Raw genomic sequence first — 16,748 nt, forward strand, 5'->3', positions numbered from 1 at the left:
GATAACATTGAAAGTAAAGTATGGCTCTGCTGTTGGCCTCCTGTCTCATTAAACAAAGACTGAGAGAAAAACAGAGAGAGAGAGAGATCGCGAGGGCGAGCGGTAACATTAGAAGAGGGAGACAGCGCGACGGTGCTGTGAATGAGAGAAATAAGTTATTTTCTGATTGTTTCACGGTGGTTAAGTTCTAAAGCACAAATAACCATCAAACACTCGACAGACGATTTAGTGTGGAGACCTCCTCTGCATTTCATTCATTACATCCAACTTGCATCAGTAAATATATGCATCAGTAAATATCATCGCAGTGAGATAAAACAGTTTTTCTTTCCAACGTGTTTTTTAGATGAAACGGGCAGACACACTGAACTGCAGAGTGTGTTTACCGCTGTGACCACCAACAGCCCCCGTCACATGTCATGTTGCTTTTTCATATGTTAGCGGACTAATTTGCCTAATCTTCACAGGTCTTTAGACCACCGTGGAAACACAGACAACAGTGGGCTGAAGGAACCTCCAGGGACTAAAAGTCCCGGGAACTTTTGGTGGAAACCGGGCTTTATACTGTGTTTTTAACCCACCTGGGATGACAAGAAGACGAGAAGGGAAATTTAGGGTAAAAAATTCTGTATAAGTATATCTAAAAAAAATTGTGAATATGTTGCAGGGATCAGATTCAATATAGAGGAGCAGTGTTTACGGTCTGAGACACCACAGTGAGGCCCTGTTACTATCAGAAGATGACTTGCAGGCTGATTAGATTCGCAACACTTCATGGGAAGGAAGCCTAGTGAATAATGGGGCATTCAAAGCAGAGGCCAAACAGTCAATACCACCCCACACATACCAGAGCCTACATCTTTTTACTGCTCCTGGCCTCCAAAAGAGGCCTTCCCACTCTGAGAAACTGATCTCTCCACGCCACATTCCTTGTTATTCAGCCTTGTGTTTGTCAGCACTCTCAGTAAATGAACAAATCCCAGTTATGAACATGCAGTGGAAGAAAGCTGAGGCTGTGTGTACGTCTCTCTGTGTCCATGGCAGTGATGACGCTAGGGAAACCAGCACAGAATTTAACATGCCGAACGGCGTCCTGAACACCCCGACAGGAAACCAGGGTTTGAGGGTCAACTGCGGAGGCCATGGCTGACGAGTTTAGCAGCGTGGGGTTTAGTAGTTGCATAAGCACTGTTCCCTCTGGGTAAATAAACAGAGCTGAGAGTGAGCCTGCTGGGCTCTGTTGACACGACCAGATAAGCAGGAAGATGTACCAGCATTCAGGTTCTGAAATTCCTGGAACATCACGGTTGTGAGTACTCAAACAACATGAGTGATGTCCATTACATGGGTTTGTCTAATACAAAGGGACTTGTCTTCTTCCGGATTTACCAGGACTGAGGTCTACACATTTAGTTCCTGCTTTAATACCGTGTAAATGAACTTCAGCCTACTGGGCTGTTTCAGGCGATTCCCTGACATGAGAGGCAGACATAAAAGTATAGAGCAGAGCTTCAGACAGCTGAGGCGGTCCGCCTCGTGCCGCAGATGTTCATAAATGGTTTGGAATGCAGTCTGCACCAGCTCAGCGAAGTTGAACTTCAATGTTTTATATTGAACTAAAATTAACTTACTACACACACACGGTCCTTTGACAGAGCACCTGATTTACCTCTGGGGAAACTCAATCTAATTGAAACAGACTTGCATGCCAGAGACCCGTGTTGGGGGGTTGTGTAGTAGACCAGCACTTGATTGCCTTCAGCAAACACAGAGAGTTGAGGAGAAGGATTTTACAGATTCCTTTAGAAGTATTTTCATTAATAGTAACTTTGAGTTGACACTTTCTTGAATATAAACAGGATTTCTTTTTAAAGGAATCTATTTTTTTTAACAGTGTCCCTTACTAAGAATCTGCACCAGTTTTTCAGCTAACCTACATTGGCAAGAATCTGGTGATACAATAGAGTGCTGCAGGGATGACGTGTTTTTGTAGGCCAAACAGGAAGTTAGCATCGCCCTTGTTCCCTCGACAAAAAGCCAATGGGATTGTTCCATTGAGTTTTCGATTAATGCAGAAAATAAACTCTGTGGCAAACACACGTTTATGATACTTACATGTTTTGTTCAGCTAGATAATCTCCACAAATGAATACCGCTTTTAGGATTTTTGAAGTGTGAATGCAATCGCCAGAAGTAAAAAGCTAACGTTGGGCTGTAAACAAACTACACCACGGTCACATGAACGACAGTAAACACAACAAGGCTGTAAAGGTGGACGAGTCGGCGTGATGATGTTCAGTAGTTTCATTTAGCCACTTGTCAACAACCGCCTTTTATAAGACACATAAAGGCTTCAAAACTTCAAACAAAGGATAGTGCAAAAACTATTTTTCCTGCCTGCCGTCTGCCATGTTTGTTTACACTAAAGTCACGTTTGATCACAAGAGATTTTGCGAGATTTCCTTTTCTTTTAGTGGGGACTCTTGTTGTTCATGAATTAATCTGTTAGTGTGTGGTGTGCTGTTTTGGGACAAATATTTGCTCATCACACATTATAGGAACAAAACTGTTAAATGTATCATAACATGTTGTTATGTGTGGGGTCTCTCACATTTTCAACATCTGTTAAGATTTGAAAAATCTTTTAGTGCGGGCCAGCCTTGTCTATGAAATACAATGTCCTCTTTACTCTCGTTGTGTGTAATAACAGACTCTCTGCTCTCCCATGGCACACAGGATCTTTGTCTCCCATTTGGGTCAAGGAGACGCTTCAGCAGCCTATGGTTATTCCACAGCAACTAAAAATAAAGCTTGTCAAATTGTAAAAAAAAAAAAAGTGTCTGCAAACAGAGCCTGCCACTAAGACCAAGAGGCCAATACTGACACACAGAAAGACGTGCATACGAGCACACCTTCCTAACCATCGTGTTACTCCCAGTCCCCATGGGCCAAAGGTCTCCTTCAGAACGAGAAATACTTCATCTATCATCCACAATTTACAGTCCAAAAATAACTGGAACTGAGAGCGGTTTCCCAGAGTGAGGGAAACAACAGAATATAGCTCATGGAATCTGCCCCATTGTTCGAAGCCAACGCCAAAGTGTAAATGGCACTTTTCCCAGCAGCCGTAAACATAGAGGACTGGACAATACATCCACTAGAAATAGGGCAACAAGCTGCCTTGTGTCATTGTCCAGCTTTGGATTTCAAACAAAACTGAAATACCAGTGTGGCTGTTGATTTAGTCAAAAAGATAAACAATACAGAGAGATAAAAGATTGTTTTTACTGTGTAGCATAGAGTTTTGATCAAACTATGGCAGTTTTTCATCACATAATCAAATAACGGCTGAAATGCAGCTTCGTGCTTCAGCGCCATTGTTGCATTTCTGATGGACAGATAGGACGGACGCCTTCAGAAACTGAGCCAAATGGGGGCATTACTGCATTCATTTATCCATAAACTTGTTAAGGTGAGATAATAGACAGCTAAGCTCCCATTTATCAATCAGGACTCTTATACGGCGACCTCTAACCTTTTCCAACAACAGACTATTCTGAGCTGCTGCCTGCGACTGTCCCTGGTGGACCCAGGCAGGCTGAGTTCTCACACAGGGGCTGCCATTCATCTAGGAAACCTTAGCACTCCGTTCATCAGGCGCAGCAACAAGTGCCAAAGGTCCACCCTGGTCGGTGTATTTACAGACCTGCTATTTCCTATTCAGAGACATAAAACATCTTTTCTCCTCAGATACTGGCCTTAAAATAAGTCGTCGCTCAGTGAAGAGGAAGGAATTTAAACTCACCTAGGTACAAAACTATTAAAAATGAAGCAACAATAGTAAACCATTTTGCTCCCTCAGGGCAAGCAGAGGCCTGTACCTCAATATAATACAAGGAGTGATCTGCCATAACTAGACGTCTGTTTGATTATGTATGTACAAAGTCTATTCAGCATGGCTGCTAGGCAACCTGCTTATCTAAATATTGTAAAACAAGAGCGGGGACACGGACCGACAACTGAGAGCTTGGCAGCAGTTCCAGTAGCTGTGACTAACGAAGAGAGTAATCGTAAACCTGGCACGCTGAGGGCCGCGGCCACGGCCCCGTTTACTGTGCAGAGTGAAGAGGGCAGCAGCTCTAGCGTGTGTTACCCCATCAGCAGCAGAGCAAGAAGGGACTGCACTGAAAACAAAGTGAGATACTCACTTAAAAATAAATATATCTGGGTTCACTTTCCACTTCACTTTAGTCAGGATATTTGGTTGCTGGTGTTATTAAATATAATTTGTTTAAAGGTGTTAACATGGTGACAACTGAGCCTAGAAGGTAACATGCACAGTTCACTGTCGGAAAATATTCTAAATAGAGTGTACACTTGAACGGATATAAATTTTTTAGGTGAGTCTTTCTTTTAGGTGGCTAAAATATGTTTTTCTGCCGTCCCCGTCCACAGTACTATATTGCTTTGCTCCGGTGTCAGTGCTCCTGTCTGTTTCTCAATGCTGGGGGTGTGCCGACCGTCATCTACGGTAAGTAATACACCTACTATGGATAAGTACCTCATACAACCCCACTTCAAAACACCCAAACCACCCCTTTAAGGTTAGGAAGGTAAGTTTTTGCAATTTGTGGGTTACCGTCTAGACATGACACTGAGCCGGCTTGTAGCTAAGGGTGCTAACAGTGAATACAAAGGCAACACTGCTGACAGAGCTGACGGTGTTAACCTGAGGGGTGTTACAGTTCTGCGATTCCGCGATAGGTTGGCACGGCGTTATCAGCTGTATGGGCCGTATGAGAGCAGTGCAGAGCAGCGGCAGTGAGCTAGCCAGTGGGACATGCTCACATGCGCGGGCGGCCCGCCTGTGTCAACAAAGTACAGACACACACACACAGAGGGAGAGCGACTTCATTCTCTGCTCATGTAGACATTACTCCTCTATATCTTTACATAGCAAATAGTTGTTTGCTGCTATATTGATGCTCTGGATATCATATAGAGCACCTTTAAGGGTGTGTAGGGGTGCACGTAGATACGTCGGGGTCTCGAAATAGGGGATATCCATCTCCAACCTCCTTAAAAAAAACTATGGGACATTGCAAGAAATGATAGGTCAGCTTGGTGTGCTGCGTTTCCTCCTGCATGTTTTCATTGCCAGTAGTGTTTGTTGATAGTGAGGACATGAATCAGGTTTGATGGAGGCTAATTTCAGCCTATGCAAAGGTTTGTTTCCTGGAAGTCTCCACTGAACCAAATGTTTCTGTTGGAAACAGAGCTGGGACGAGGTGTGTATGTGGGTCGTCTCTGTGCAGGATGTACGAGCATGCTCCTAGACTCCGCCCAGCAGGCGTCCAGAACAATCGGGGGGAGGGGAGAGTGCACATGTTTCAGATGACAGAAAAAAGCCCTGCACCTGTCATACACACATTCTTTGGCCCTTTTGTTTAACACCTCCCGTTCCTGCCGTGTCACCAGGGTTAGAGGTCGGCATGGCACAATTGCTCCCTGTGTGCGTGTGTGTGTGTGTGTGTGTGTGTGTGTGTGTGTGTGTGTGTCTTGCATTTAATTTAACGACAAACAAACCTGCATAAAGACTGTTGAGTCTGTTATAGAGTAATGGACTTCTGAGCGGCAACTTGGCATTCATCCCCACAGAAACCCTCATAAAGTTAATGCCCGGGGTTAGGACGCTGTATACTTATCTTGTTCTCTGACTTTAACAGCGATGTGCTTTGTAAAGCAGACCCACAGGGCCGCATACTGCCTGTCTTGTTTACTCTTTTGCCCCTCGTCAGAATTTATACAGGTTTATAGATCATTCTATTGACTCTATGCTGTGTATTGTGGTGTTGCGTTGCCTTGCAGCTAAAATGTATCATCTGTACAGCCCCTGAAGAATTAAGATGATCAAAAGGGTGTGAAAAATCAATGGACATCCACTTCAATGGATGGATGACCATACGCCGATGGGACTTTCAAAAGCCTTCTTACATTTATGACTTATACATTAATAGATTTGTCAGTGATAACACTGAGAGTGTGTGATTGGATATGTTGAAACTAAATAAGTTATCAGAAAGAGGGTGGACAGAAATATTTGCATTTTAATGTGGATAGAAAACATATAAACAGCGTTTTCAAATTGAACCACATTAATGGGGACATGCCCTAAAACTTTTCTCCCCACTTCACCCCTTCTCCCTTCTCCCCTTCCCCCTCTCCCCCCCCTCATCCATCAGCAGCAGTTGTCAGAATCCATTCCTCACTCCTCGTGTGCTGACTTTGGCAAACAAGTTCAGGGGTCGTCTTTCACGGCAAGACACGTAAGGCACGATAGAGATGGCCTCATGTGAGCCGAGGCACCAGGGCTGCAGGTTGCCAAGGAGGGGAAGAGAGGTAAAGCACTTTAAGACCAAACAGCCGGGCATCCACATGCTTGGCAGAGAGAGCGAGGCTGGAGGATAAAGATGAACAGACTCCTGAGCTCACTCTGTCACCTGGTTCACCTCCAGGACGCTAACAAGCTGTTTATACTGGGTGTGACAGTTCTGTTATGACAGTACTGATCTGAAAAAGCGGTAGGGATACTGTACAGTCTCACGATGTGCCAGATATAAAAGTAAAGTGTGACACGTTGGAGTTTGTCTCTTGCTGCAGCAGTAAGGCTGAAGAAAAGTCACCAGCAGATTTAACACCTTTGAGGCAAACGCTGCTTTTCCGCCAATTTCTGTAACGCAATGATTCTCCTACGACGCGGACATGTCATCTTCGCTCAATGAGGATGAGTATATAAACTTCCAATGAACTCTCTCATCTCGTCTGGTATCGACTGAGAACAGCGTGATTGGCAGCTCTGAGTCACTACGGTGACCGCACACTGCAGAAACAGCAATAACCAGATGATCCAGTTTGGTCTGTGCTGGGCTTATTCAAACGTGTGCCACTGTTGGGACAAAGGGTCTATTTTAAAACCATGGCGTGGTAAAAAATGCAAAGTGGACTTTCTGCACAATGGCAGCCTATACTCTGTCTCCAGAAAGAAGGCGAAGTGAGGCGACGCAACTGGTGGCCTTCATCGAATGCTTGCTTGTGAAAGACATGAACACACTGATCTGACCCGAGAAGTCTGAAAGATTTTCCTTTTTGCAGCAGTCGCCAGCAGCTTCGTGTTGTGGGCTTGCTGGGAATAGAAAAAAATGGTTACCTAGTTGACAAGAATGTCCTGTGATGACTCTCGGTCATATGCATTACAAAGCCTGTGAAATGCACCCTATTCTGAAGCCTGTGATGGAGCAGAACAATGCAGACTATTGTCAGATCAACAGGCAGACTTCATTCAACGAGAACTCTCTGTGGTGCCTCCACTCGGCCAATCAGAGCGGCGGCGGGGAGGAGCTTGGGACATGTATACGAGATCTGGGGTGACCTCCTTCAACAGCTGCCCTAATCCAGAACCAGAGACAGTTTCCCCACTCCGTTGGCACTGGATTAGGCTGGATCTCACAAGGTCGTCCAGCCACCTTCAGCAAAGCCAGTCTTTCCCATGCTGCTTTCCAACTAGCGATTTTACATGGTGTAAGTGAATTCACTCCCTATAGATGCCAGAATGCTCACTGCAACAAACTGATTCTTCATGAGATGTGAGATAATGGTGCCTACCTCGCCGCCGGTTCCAGAAGAACATTTCAGTGTTGGCAGTCCTGAATGTAACTTCAGATACCCTCGCTGTAATCCGCCTACAAACTCACCGCAGAGAAGCAGCGCCCTGTGATTTCTGTATGGAGAGTATTGTCTCGTCCTGACATCCTTCCTTCTCCCACGAATGCTGCAGCTTTTCAGCAGAAATGCTGGGAACTTCCGGCCCCCTTACTGCTCTGCTGAACAGCCACTGTCTGTCTGAGACACCACTCAGCAACAGGGTCAATAAATTCCCTTTTATAGGGGGTAAGCCTGACCACACACAAGTCCCTGTCCTTCCTAAAATTCCTCCCCTTTCCTTAGCTGAAGAGCACATGGGGCTCTTTCAGGTCAGATAAGACTCTCTGGACGAGAGTGAACATGTGCAGGAGAGGCTGAGGACGGGATCAGGGTGTTTACCACGTACAGGCCGGCCTTTCTGTCCAGTACACCAGCTGTCGGAGCAGGAACAATGTGGTCACTTGTCAAAATAAGAGAAATTAATGAACCTATTAGGGTGTAATTGTGCTTCATAACCCTAAATGTTCATTGTCCAAACTTTATCTTGTCAGATCATCCAGCGAAATGAAGACATGTTCTGCCAAGCCTTTTAAAAATAAACTCCTCTGCCATCTGCGTGCTGCTAAAATAACATTTACTATTAAGCTACAGCCACACTAGTACGCGTTCGTTTTAAATCGCATAACTTTTGCTACGTTTATGCCTAGCGTCCACACTACTCCTGTGTTTTCATTTCAACATGGATAACGAGTTACAAGCGTTGCTGACCTTGTTGTCTATGCTTGCAGCTGTTGTGCTGTTAAATTTTATAATGCTACTACTGCCTACATGTGCAGGAGCCAAGCTATTATTTGAGCGCTTTACATCAAGTCCTGTGTCCAGAGCTGTTTCCTGTTTACACCAGCACACGCATGTCCAGTGTATGTGAATGGTCATGTGATATACGTTTTCAGGCGGGTAGTATGGATGGAGATAAATTCTGAAACTGCCCTAAAACACTCATCTGGACAGGAGATCATGTTTCGTTTTAAAACAAAAACGTATTAGTGTGGATGTAGCCTTAGTTTCTGACCTGCTTGCCTACCAGCAGCAGCAGTTTGTAACTTCATTTTGAGTTGGACCTCACCATCCCCCCGAATCCTCCCCTGCTGACATGACAAACGAGGCCAGGGTCTAATCCCAGAGCAGAGTTACAGGGTGAGTGGGGGGTCAGTGGCTGGCCGAGGAGCCACACAGGAAAGAAATGTCCGGATTGTCCTCTAGAGGAAGTGAAGGTGCAGACGGCAGGCCCTCCAGGCTTAGAAGTGCAGAGCAGCCTGGTGAAGATGTTAACGCTGGGTCTGTGGGGGGGGGTGGGGATTATGATTTAAGAGGCCATCGCTGGGGATCAACGATATAGGGAGGGACAGATTAATATTCGCAAATAACAACAGAGTTTTAGGCTTGTAATAGAGGGAGACAACTGTGACACTGCATTTCAGGGTCAAATAAAACTTTTCTTTTCTCTGTAGACTGTTAGCATGTCTCATGCCAGTCTGTTTCAGTGAGTTAGATTTCTGTGTTTTATGTGCTTTTGTAATTTTTGTGTAGAGCTCATTTAAGTTCAGCTCACTATTAAATAGAGAGGCAAAGTCCCGCCCTCTCCGGTGGACCAACATGGGACCTTATTTCGGAAAAAATATGAACGGTAGTCCACGGCGAGAGACAAATATTGTTTTGATCCAGTTTGAATTGCGCCATGAGTCACAAATATTATGTTTTTTCAATTTAAAACATAATTTTGCAAGTCCAAAAAGTCGCAGTTTGTTGTTAAACTGTTGAAGTATAAGACTGTGAAAATACGTAATTACCCAAAAGTCTCTGAGTGACGTCTCTCTTGCTGAAGCTACCAATACCTTTCATACTGGGATGAACTCACACCAGCAACAGGTTTTGCTCGTTCTTTCTCTTCCCGGCTGATAAAAAGAACAGGAGTCGCTGGGTAAAACGCATCAGGTAAGATAACGTTACATTTGTACGTGGAAAATAGCAGTTAGCTAGCTAGCTAGTGTTGGTGACGTATATTGTGTGAGACGAGAAATGTAGTTCACTGAGCGGTTACACACAAAAATAAATGATACTACGACAAAACTACAACAAACTGAGACTTTCTTGACTTGCAAACTAATGGTTTAAATTGACAAACATCATATCTTTGTATGCATGTCGCAATTCAAATGGGATCAAAAAAATATTTGTCTCTTGCCGTTGACTACCGTACATATTTATTTTTTCTGAAATAAGGTCCCATGAGGTCCTAAAACTTTTCTTTTCTGGTTAGATTTTTAACATGTCTCATCCTCTGTTGCAGTGTTACATTTCTGTGTTTGATGTGCTTTTGTGAAGAGCTCACTATTATATAGACTTGTTAAACTCTTTTGAAGCAGATGACTCATTCACCCTTACAGCTGATTGAGCGTATGACCATCCTACAACTTATTATCCCCTGTAATGCTACGGAGTGATGATCAGCACTCTTTAGCATCAGGTTCAAGCTAGTGTGTGTGTGGGGGCCAGGAAGCTAACCCAGCCTTTAATCTCTGCAGTAAAAAAGGTTCGAAATGTCAGCAGATGTACCGGTACAGATAAATGTGTTTTGGCAAATCACTTTAACCTCATTACAGTGTCATTGTGGCAGACCACAGAGACTCAAAGTCAGATGAAAAGTGTGTGTTAAGAGCACTGAGCCATGGGGATATAACCAGGATTATAGTAGAGAAAGCAAGAAAAGAAGAGGGTGAAAGCTGGAAAATATGATTTGAAGCTTAAAGTCTAAAAAAAAAAAAAAAATCATCCACAGTTATATTATTAAGATGTCAAAACCCATAATAAGCCACTGGAGTACAAGCTTCAAAATCACTTCCTCTCAACCGGCAAACAAACTTGTCCATTGTCAAATCTGATGTAGGATGGACATCCTGTCTTGTCCTTTTCAAAAGACCCAATTTTGCTTGTTTTTAAGGGAATGCATGATTTGTTCCCTAAGCTTATGTCTGTCAACTGGTGGGAGCTAGCAGGGCAAACAGTGAGACAACATCCTATTGTAATTGCTGCTCCTCACAAGCCCATATGAATGGAAGACACATTTTAGGGGGGGGGAGCAACACCAAATGGACCATTGTCTTGTCCCGCCATCCGGCCTTCTCCGTCTGTGATGTAGTGCCGGACAGATAGAGATGTATTGCCGGACAGATAGAGAAGTTAACACGTCTGCATAAACCAACAGCACGCTGTCAGCGGACGAGCACCAGCTGGCAGGGAGCTGGTGAAACTGCTGCACCCAGGAAGTCAGGTTGGCGTGCCAAACTAACCGCTTCAGGCTACATAAAAGACATCTGTGTGGGGCAGCTTGGTTGTCAAACAATATCCATGCTGTACTATTCAAAACAGGAGTATACACGCATAGGAGGAGGAATATTAAGACATCAAAGAAACTTCAGCTTTAGCCATTAAAAGCCATTAAGTCTGAACTACACAAAGTCACAGCACTAAATACCAGTTGAAGGAAAAATTTGAAAGGAAAGTAACTTATCCTATATACATCTCAGGAGCTTTAAATAGACTGTAAAGCAAACCATCTGTCCCCAGGAAGCCGATGAAAGCTAAACAAAGTTTTAATACAGTCAAAGCAGATGCTGAAGAAATTCAACATGTGGAGATCAAACCCAGTAGCTGAAGCTGGGAGCCCCAGTTACCTTCCACCAGTAAAAATGGGAGCAACAAATGGGTTGTGGGACATTTGCCTTCCGTTTAGGTTATTGGCTTCTTAACCACAGCAAAGACATAGGAAAAAATCTAAAAATGGGGCTGCTGATAGATTAACAATATCCCCCTCAGATACAGCTAATTTAACTCTACTACACATACTTAAATGGTGGTAACTTAAAGTGTCAAACTTGAGCTATACATGCTAGCAAGCTAGTTCAACTGTTTATAACTGCCCACTAGCAAAATACAATTTGAATTTCAGTTTAAAATGAATCCTTTCAACCATTTCTCTTCACATAACTGTGTTTTTCTCAATCATGTACTTAATTTTCACAAACTTAATTTGCAGATTAACTCTACTACACATACTTAAATGGTGGTAACTTAAGGTGTCAAACTTAAGCTAGTTCAACTGTTTATAACTACCCAACGTTTAGCAAAAATACAACTTGAATTTCAGTTTAAAATGAATCATTTCAACCCATTCTCTTCACATTACTGTGTTTTCTCAATCATGTACTTCATTTTCAACAAACTAAATTTGCAGATTAAGTCTACTACTACTACAAATACTTAAATGGTGGTAACTTAAAGTGTCAAACTCTGGACCATAATGGAAGTGTAACTCCCAGACACGAGTCCTGTTTGTATTGTTCCCTTTTGTTTGTGGGTCTGAATGTGTACATGTTCATATGTTGTAGATATGCGTATAACCTTGAAAAACATTAAAAAAAAACTGAACTCAACCCATTCTCTTCACATTACAGTGTTTTCTCAAACCATGTAATTCATTTTCACAAACTTTAGCGAACATTTAAGCTTTAAAAAACTACTTAAACACACTGTAGTGCTTAAACAATGTCCATTGAGTGGCGTGTTCTCTATCTGCCCTCAGAGGAGCTGTCGGCGGCGGTGAGGTGATAGCGAGGCAACCAGCCAGCTTTAGCTCCGTAACTTTCTCCAGTTAAAAGTTCGTATCTCTTTTGATATGAAAGTGTGAGTTAACGCTAACTTACCTTGTCTCGGCCATTTTCTTCACATTGTAAACAAGGCGTCAACACAAAGGGAAAACGTTTAAAGCTGGTATCGGGATGAGTGTTTCTGTGCTCACAGAGCGGTCCGACGAGTAGAGTAGAGTAGAGTAACGTACGGGACGGTGGACGGGGACGGTCCTCCCGGTGGTGGATCCGATATGGAGTCTCCGCCTCCGCCTGTGAGTCATAGGTTGGGATGGGGGTCACCCAGTCTGCTGCTGCTGCACCACCTCCTCTTCTCCACCACCACCACCACCCTCTACCCTCAACCCTCTATCCCCTCGACTCAAGCTGGCTGGAAAGAGTAGAGACCAAACCATAAAACATTTAGTGGCTCAGTTGGCTGAACAAAAGCAGAAAACATGTTAAAACGTTATGTGACCAGAACAATCACATCATGCTCTGAGGGAACATGACGGTCCTCAACCGTTCTTTTAATACATCCATGTCCTCAACGGTCCCCAACGGTCCCCAACGGCCCTCAACGGTCCCCAACGGTTCCAACGGTCCTCAACGGTCGGCCAACTGTTGTCGAGACGTTAGCTAGTTGTTGGAGCGATTTATAACCTCTAGGCTACCAAAGTTCAGCTTTCAGGTTACTGATTATGGTTGTTACAAAAAGGCAGTCACACTATTTGTTTTTTCTTAATCAATTCCTTATTTGTAATATATATATATATTACAAATAAGGAATTGATTATAATATAATAATATATATATATAATATATATATATATATTATATATATAATATATATATATATATAATATATATAATATATATATAATATATATGCTATTCAAATAGTTAGCTTTTGGCTAACTATTTAGCTAGCTAAATTAGCTAGCCACATCTTGCCGTTGCTAAGCAACACACTAGTATGAGAGCTAGTTGTTGGAGCGATTTATAACTTATAACTAAGTTCGCCTTTCTGTTTTCAGTTTATTTATCATGGTTGTTACAAAAAGGCAGTCACACTATTTTTAATCAAGTCGTTATTTGTAAAAATAAATAAATAATAAATTAAATATATATATGTATATAAAAATAAATGCTATTCAAATAGTTAGCTGTTAGCTAACTATTTAGCTAGCTACTAGCTAACCTAACTGAAGATTCTAGCCCTCAGCTAAAGCCACATCTTGCGGTTGCTAAGCAACACACCAGTATGAGAGCTTGTTGTTGGAGTGATTTATAACTTCTAGGTTAAGAAAGTTCACCTTTCTGTTTTCAGTTGATTTATTATGGTTTTTACAAAAAGGCAGTCACACTATTTTTAATCAAGTCGTTATTTGTAAATATATATATATATATATATGCTATTCAAATAGTTAGCTATTGGCTAACTATTTAGCTAGCTACTAGCTAACCTAACTGAAGATTCTAGTTTTCAGCTAAAGCCACATCTTGCGGTTGCTAAGCGACACACCAGTGTGAGAGGTGAGCTATTTTTTGTTTATTAGATTCATATTGGAATATCATATTATATGCACATTTTATTTTCACTTGACTCAGTCTGCCAGAGAGCTGGGGACCTTAACTATCTCTTTTCATGATCATATCTTTCCACTGTTGTGATTGTAGTGAGCTGTGAGTAGCCTGGTGTTAGCCTGTGGACAAGCAGACAGAGACACCTGCTGGACAGCAACACAAACAACCATGCAATCTATTTCAGAATAAAAGTCCACTGATGTTTATGGTCAAACAACACTTTATTCACAATTACTATCAGCGCTCAGGTCTATGGAAATATTTGCTAAAAAAAAAAATCAAAGAAGCTAAAAAAAAGGCAGGTAGCTAAAATTCACATCGATAAGTATTACACTGTTGTGTTTGTTCCTCTGGCACAGAGTAAACTATATATCCATCAAACATACATGGCGCATCTCTTCACAGTGAACCCTTTAAGTGCTTTTCCGATGTAAATAAGGAAACATACAAGTTGCGGGCAATGACATCTCTCCAGCTACATCTCTCCCTACAAGTTTCATTTTGTCAACCCATATCATACAAGGTCTGCCTCTTCAGTATTATAAAAAATATTGTAAACATTTATATTAATTGCACAACATACATTCAAATACATACTGTACTGTACAGCAAGGTTTTTACTTCTGTATTGTTATCCTGTAGCACCATGTATAGCAAGCTGAACAAACTATTTGGATACTTCTACAGTGTTGGTACGGACAATACAAAGGAGTAAAAGGGCATTCACTAATGACGCATTCTGCCAGGGGTCAAATATTCTGGAGGTTTTGGTGAGATAGTGGTTACTGTAGTTCCCGTTCAAGGTGTGGCTGACATTGGATGAAGGTCATTGATCAAGGCAGGCAATCTCTGGTCACCTCACATCTCACAGCTTTGAGGAAGATGATGCTTCATAAAGGACATTCATCGGCGTTAAGATCAACTATAATACAAAAAGATTATGGCGAAGAGTCTTGTCGGTCGTTTAAAAGTTCTTGTGCAGACACGGTGCAGAGAAAGAAATCTTGTTGTTACTCCAAGCGCTAATGATATAGCTAATCAGCATGTGCCACAGAGACATCATGAAGCCATGATGACATCATTGAGTAGCAGCAGAGTTGTAACTCATCATGTTTCCACTCAGTCCCATATGACATGAAAGAAAGCTGATTAAAGCTGATATATATATTATGTACAAGCAGTACTTGATAGACAGAATGGCTTGTGGACGTCAAACTGTCCCACCTGATTCACAGCATCCTGTTAATGTTAATGGTTTCTGACGGCTGAAGATGTAAATGAGAATGAAGTGTGTGCGAAGGTAGAATTGACAATTGGAGAGTCTTTAAGCTTCTTCTCAGTCTGAGCGTCTCCTCTGCCTGGGTGAGAGTTACGCAGAGCAGCTCTCTCGATAATGAAAACCCAGATTAGAGTAAAGTAGTATCTCAGGATATGGTCCATCGAAGTGTGGTCAAAGTCCTAGGGTTCGCCTGCACTCCCCCCTTCTCCTTCCCTTCGCTGGAGGAGGCCGATGTGGTGGTTTTGTGGGATGCAGGTGGTTAACCAACCCACCCTTCCCAAATCTGCCCTCTGTGCAGAGGAAACAAATACTGTGAGTTAAATATGCCACCTGAGACATTCACTGGAAACCGTGGCCCCAGTCTGTTCGTGCCAACACTGCGAGAGAAAGTAAGAAATGACAGTAACAGGACTGAGAACACAACATAACAAGACACGCCTGCATTGCTTTATTGAATTAGACTTGAGTGACGGAATGAAAAAGAAGATGCTTTGCAATGCAGGTAAAATGTGAGTTACTGTAAGTATAGGAGTAGAGAATTACAGTAAATAGGAGAGAGGGGAGCATGCTGCTGGGGTCACCTGACCAAGCTGAAAAAAGATCTGGATGGAGAGAGGAGTAAAGCTTGGCTGACTACAAAGGAACAGATGGATTATGACAAACTCACAGCGATTTGGAGGAAGGCTTCTTCACTTTTGGCCTCTTTCGACGATGAACTGGCCTGAAGCATGCACAGCATGTATACACGCGCAGGGCAAATGCACGTGCATGGAGACAAACAAACAGGTATATACACACACACACACATACATGCATGCGCACACACACACACACACATACACCCCCACACACACACACACACACACAGCAGAGACAGGCAATTAGGCTTCATTACAAAAAGGAAACAGCAGAAGCTAAAAAGCAGGCTTGCATTTTGGCCCTCTTTGGCTTCTGCTTCTGCATGCTAAAAAGGCTTTGATCACAACCAGTTTGAGGAGGTTCAATTTCAGCACATCGCTGTATTTTATTTTCTTGACTCCCCCAGATGACTCGCAGTAAGAAGAAACATAACCAAAGACACACTGGGGAGGCTGTAACCTCCCAGAGTTCAGACTGTAACATGAATTCCATCTGCAGTGTTTGTAAAAGTAATCAACAGTGCTGTAAAAGGAAGGAGAAAATACCTGTATTCACTGAAGTAGTTTCGCTCTTTTCCTCCTGAAAGGAAGCAGAGGGTAACATTAGTCTCAGTCTGAAATTACTGGAGACACTATAATAAATCATGTTTGCCTTAGAGGCCTTTTACTCACCCTTCTCTGGGTTGCATTGCTTATGTCCCTTGCAGCCCCGTAACTCCATGAGCTGCTGATGCATTGCGTTCAGAGCGTTGCGGTCGAGCGTGCTGACAGCATTTATCAGCTACAGGAATAATAAGGACAAAATGTCGGCAAGTGCTTTGGAAAATCTCTGGAAAATCTGTACCCCCTGTGCTCACA

At 42.8% G+C, this 16,748-nt stretch overlaps 2 protein-coding genes and 1 long non-coding RNA gene across 11 annotated transcripts in view; 1 reads left to right on the forward strand and 2 right to left on the reverse strand.

The window, feature by feature from the left end:
- arhgap46a (Rho GTPase activating protein 46a) overlaps nt 1-13,020 on the reverse strand; it is a 44,699-nt gene extending 31,679 nt beyond the window's left edge. For all 3 annotated transcript variants that reach the window (XM_074659604.1, XM_074659518.1, XM_074659428.1), the window contains exon 1: nt 12,465-13,020. In XM_074659604.1, the coding sequence (XP_074515705.1) occupies nt 12,465-12,478 (14 nt within the window). In that variant the 5' untranslated portion in view covers nt 12,479-13,020. The remainder of the gene's footprint in view (nt 1-12,464) is intronic.
- A 659-nt stretch (nt 13,021-13,679) lies between these two features.
- On the forward strand, nt 13,680-14,354 carry LOC141783334 (uncharacterized). The gene is made up of 2 exons (XR_012597254.1): nt 13,680-13,922; nt 14,067-14,354. It is a non-coding gene; the product is annotated as an uncharacterized LOC141783334 (long non-coding RNA).
- The window catches only part of sulf2a (sulfatase 2a), a 53,084-nt gene continuing 50,511 nt past the window's right edge, over nt 14,176-16,748 (reverse strand). For 6 of the 7 annotated variants that reach the window (XM_074660324.1, XM_074660410.1, XM_074659976.1 and 3 more), the window contains 4 exons: nt 16,563-16,671; nt 16,437-16,470; nt 15,920-15,973; nt 14,176-15,542 (listed from right to left, as the gene is read on the reverse strand). In XM_074660324.1, coding sequence (XP_074516425.1) covers nt 15,512-15,542; nt 15,920-15,973; nt 16,437-16,470; nt 16,563-16,671 — 228 coding nt within the window. In that variant the 3' untranslated portion in view covers nt 14,176-15,511. The remainder of the gene's footprint in view (nt 15,543-15,919; nt 15,974-16,436; nt 16,471-16,562; nt 16,672-16,748) is intronic. The other variant, XM_074660493.1, reaches the window with a different exon arrangement.

This window comes from Sebastes fasciatus, chromosome 1, assembly GCF_043250625.1.
Source record: "Sebastes fasciatus isolate fSebFas1 chromosome 1, fSebFas1.pri, whole genome shotgun sequence".
NCBI lineage: Eukaryota > Metazoa > Chordata > Actinopteri > Perciformes > Sebastidae > Sebastes > Sebastes fasciatus.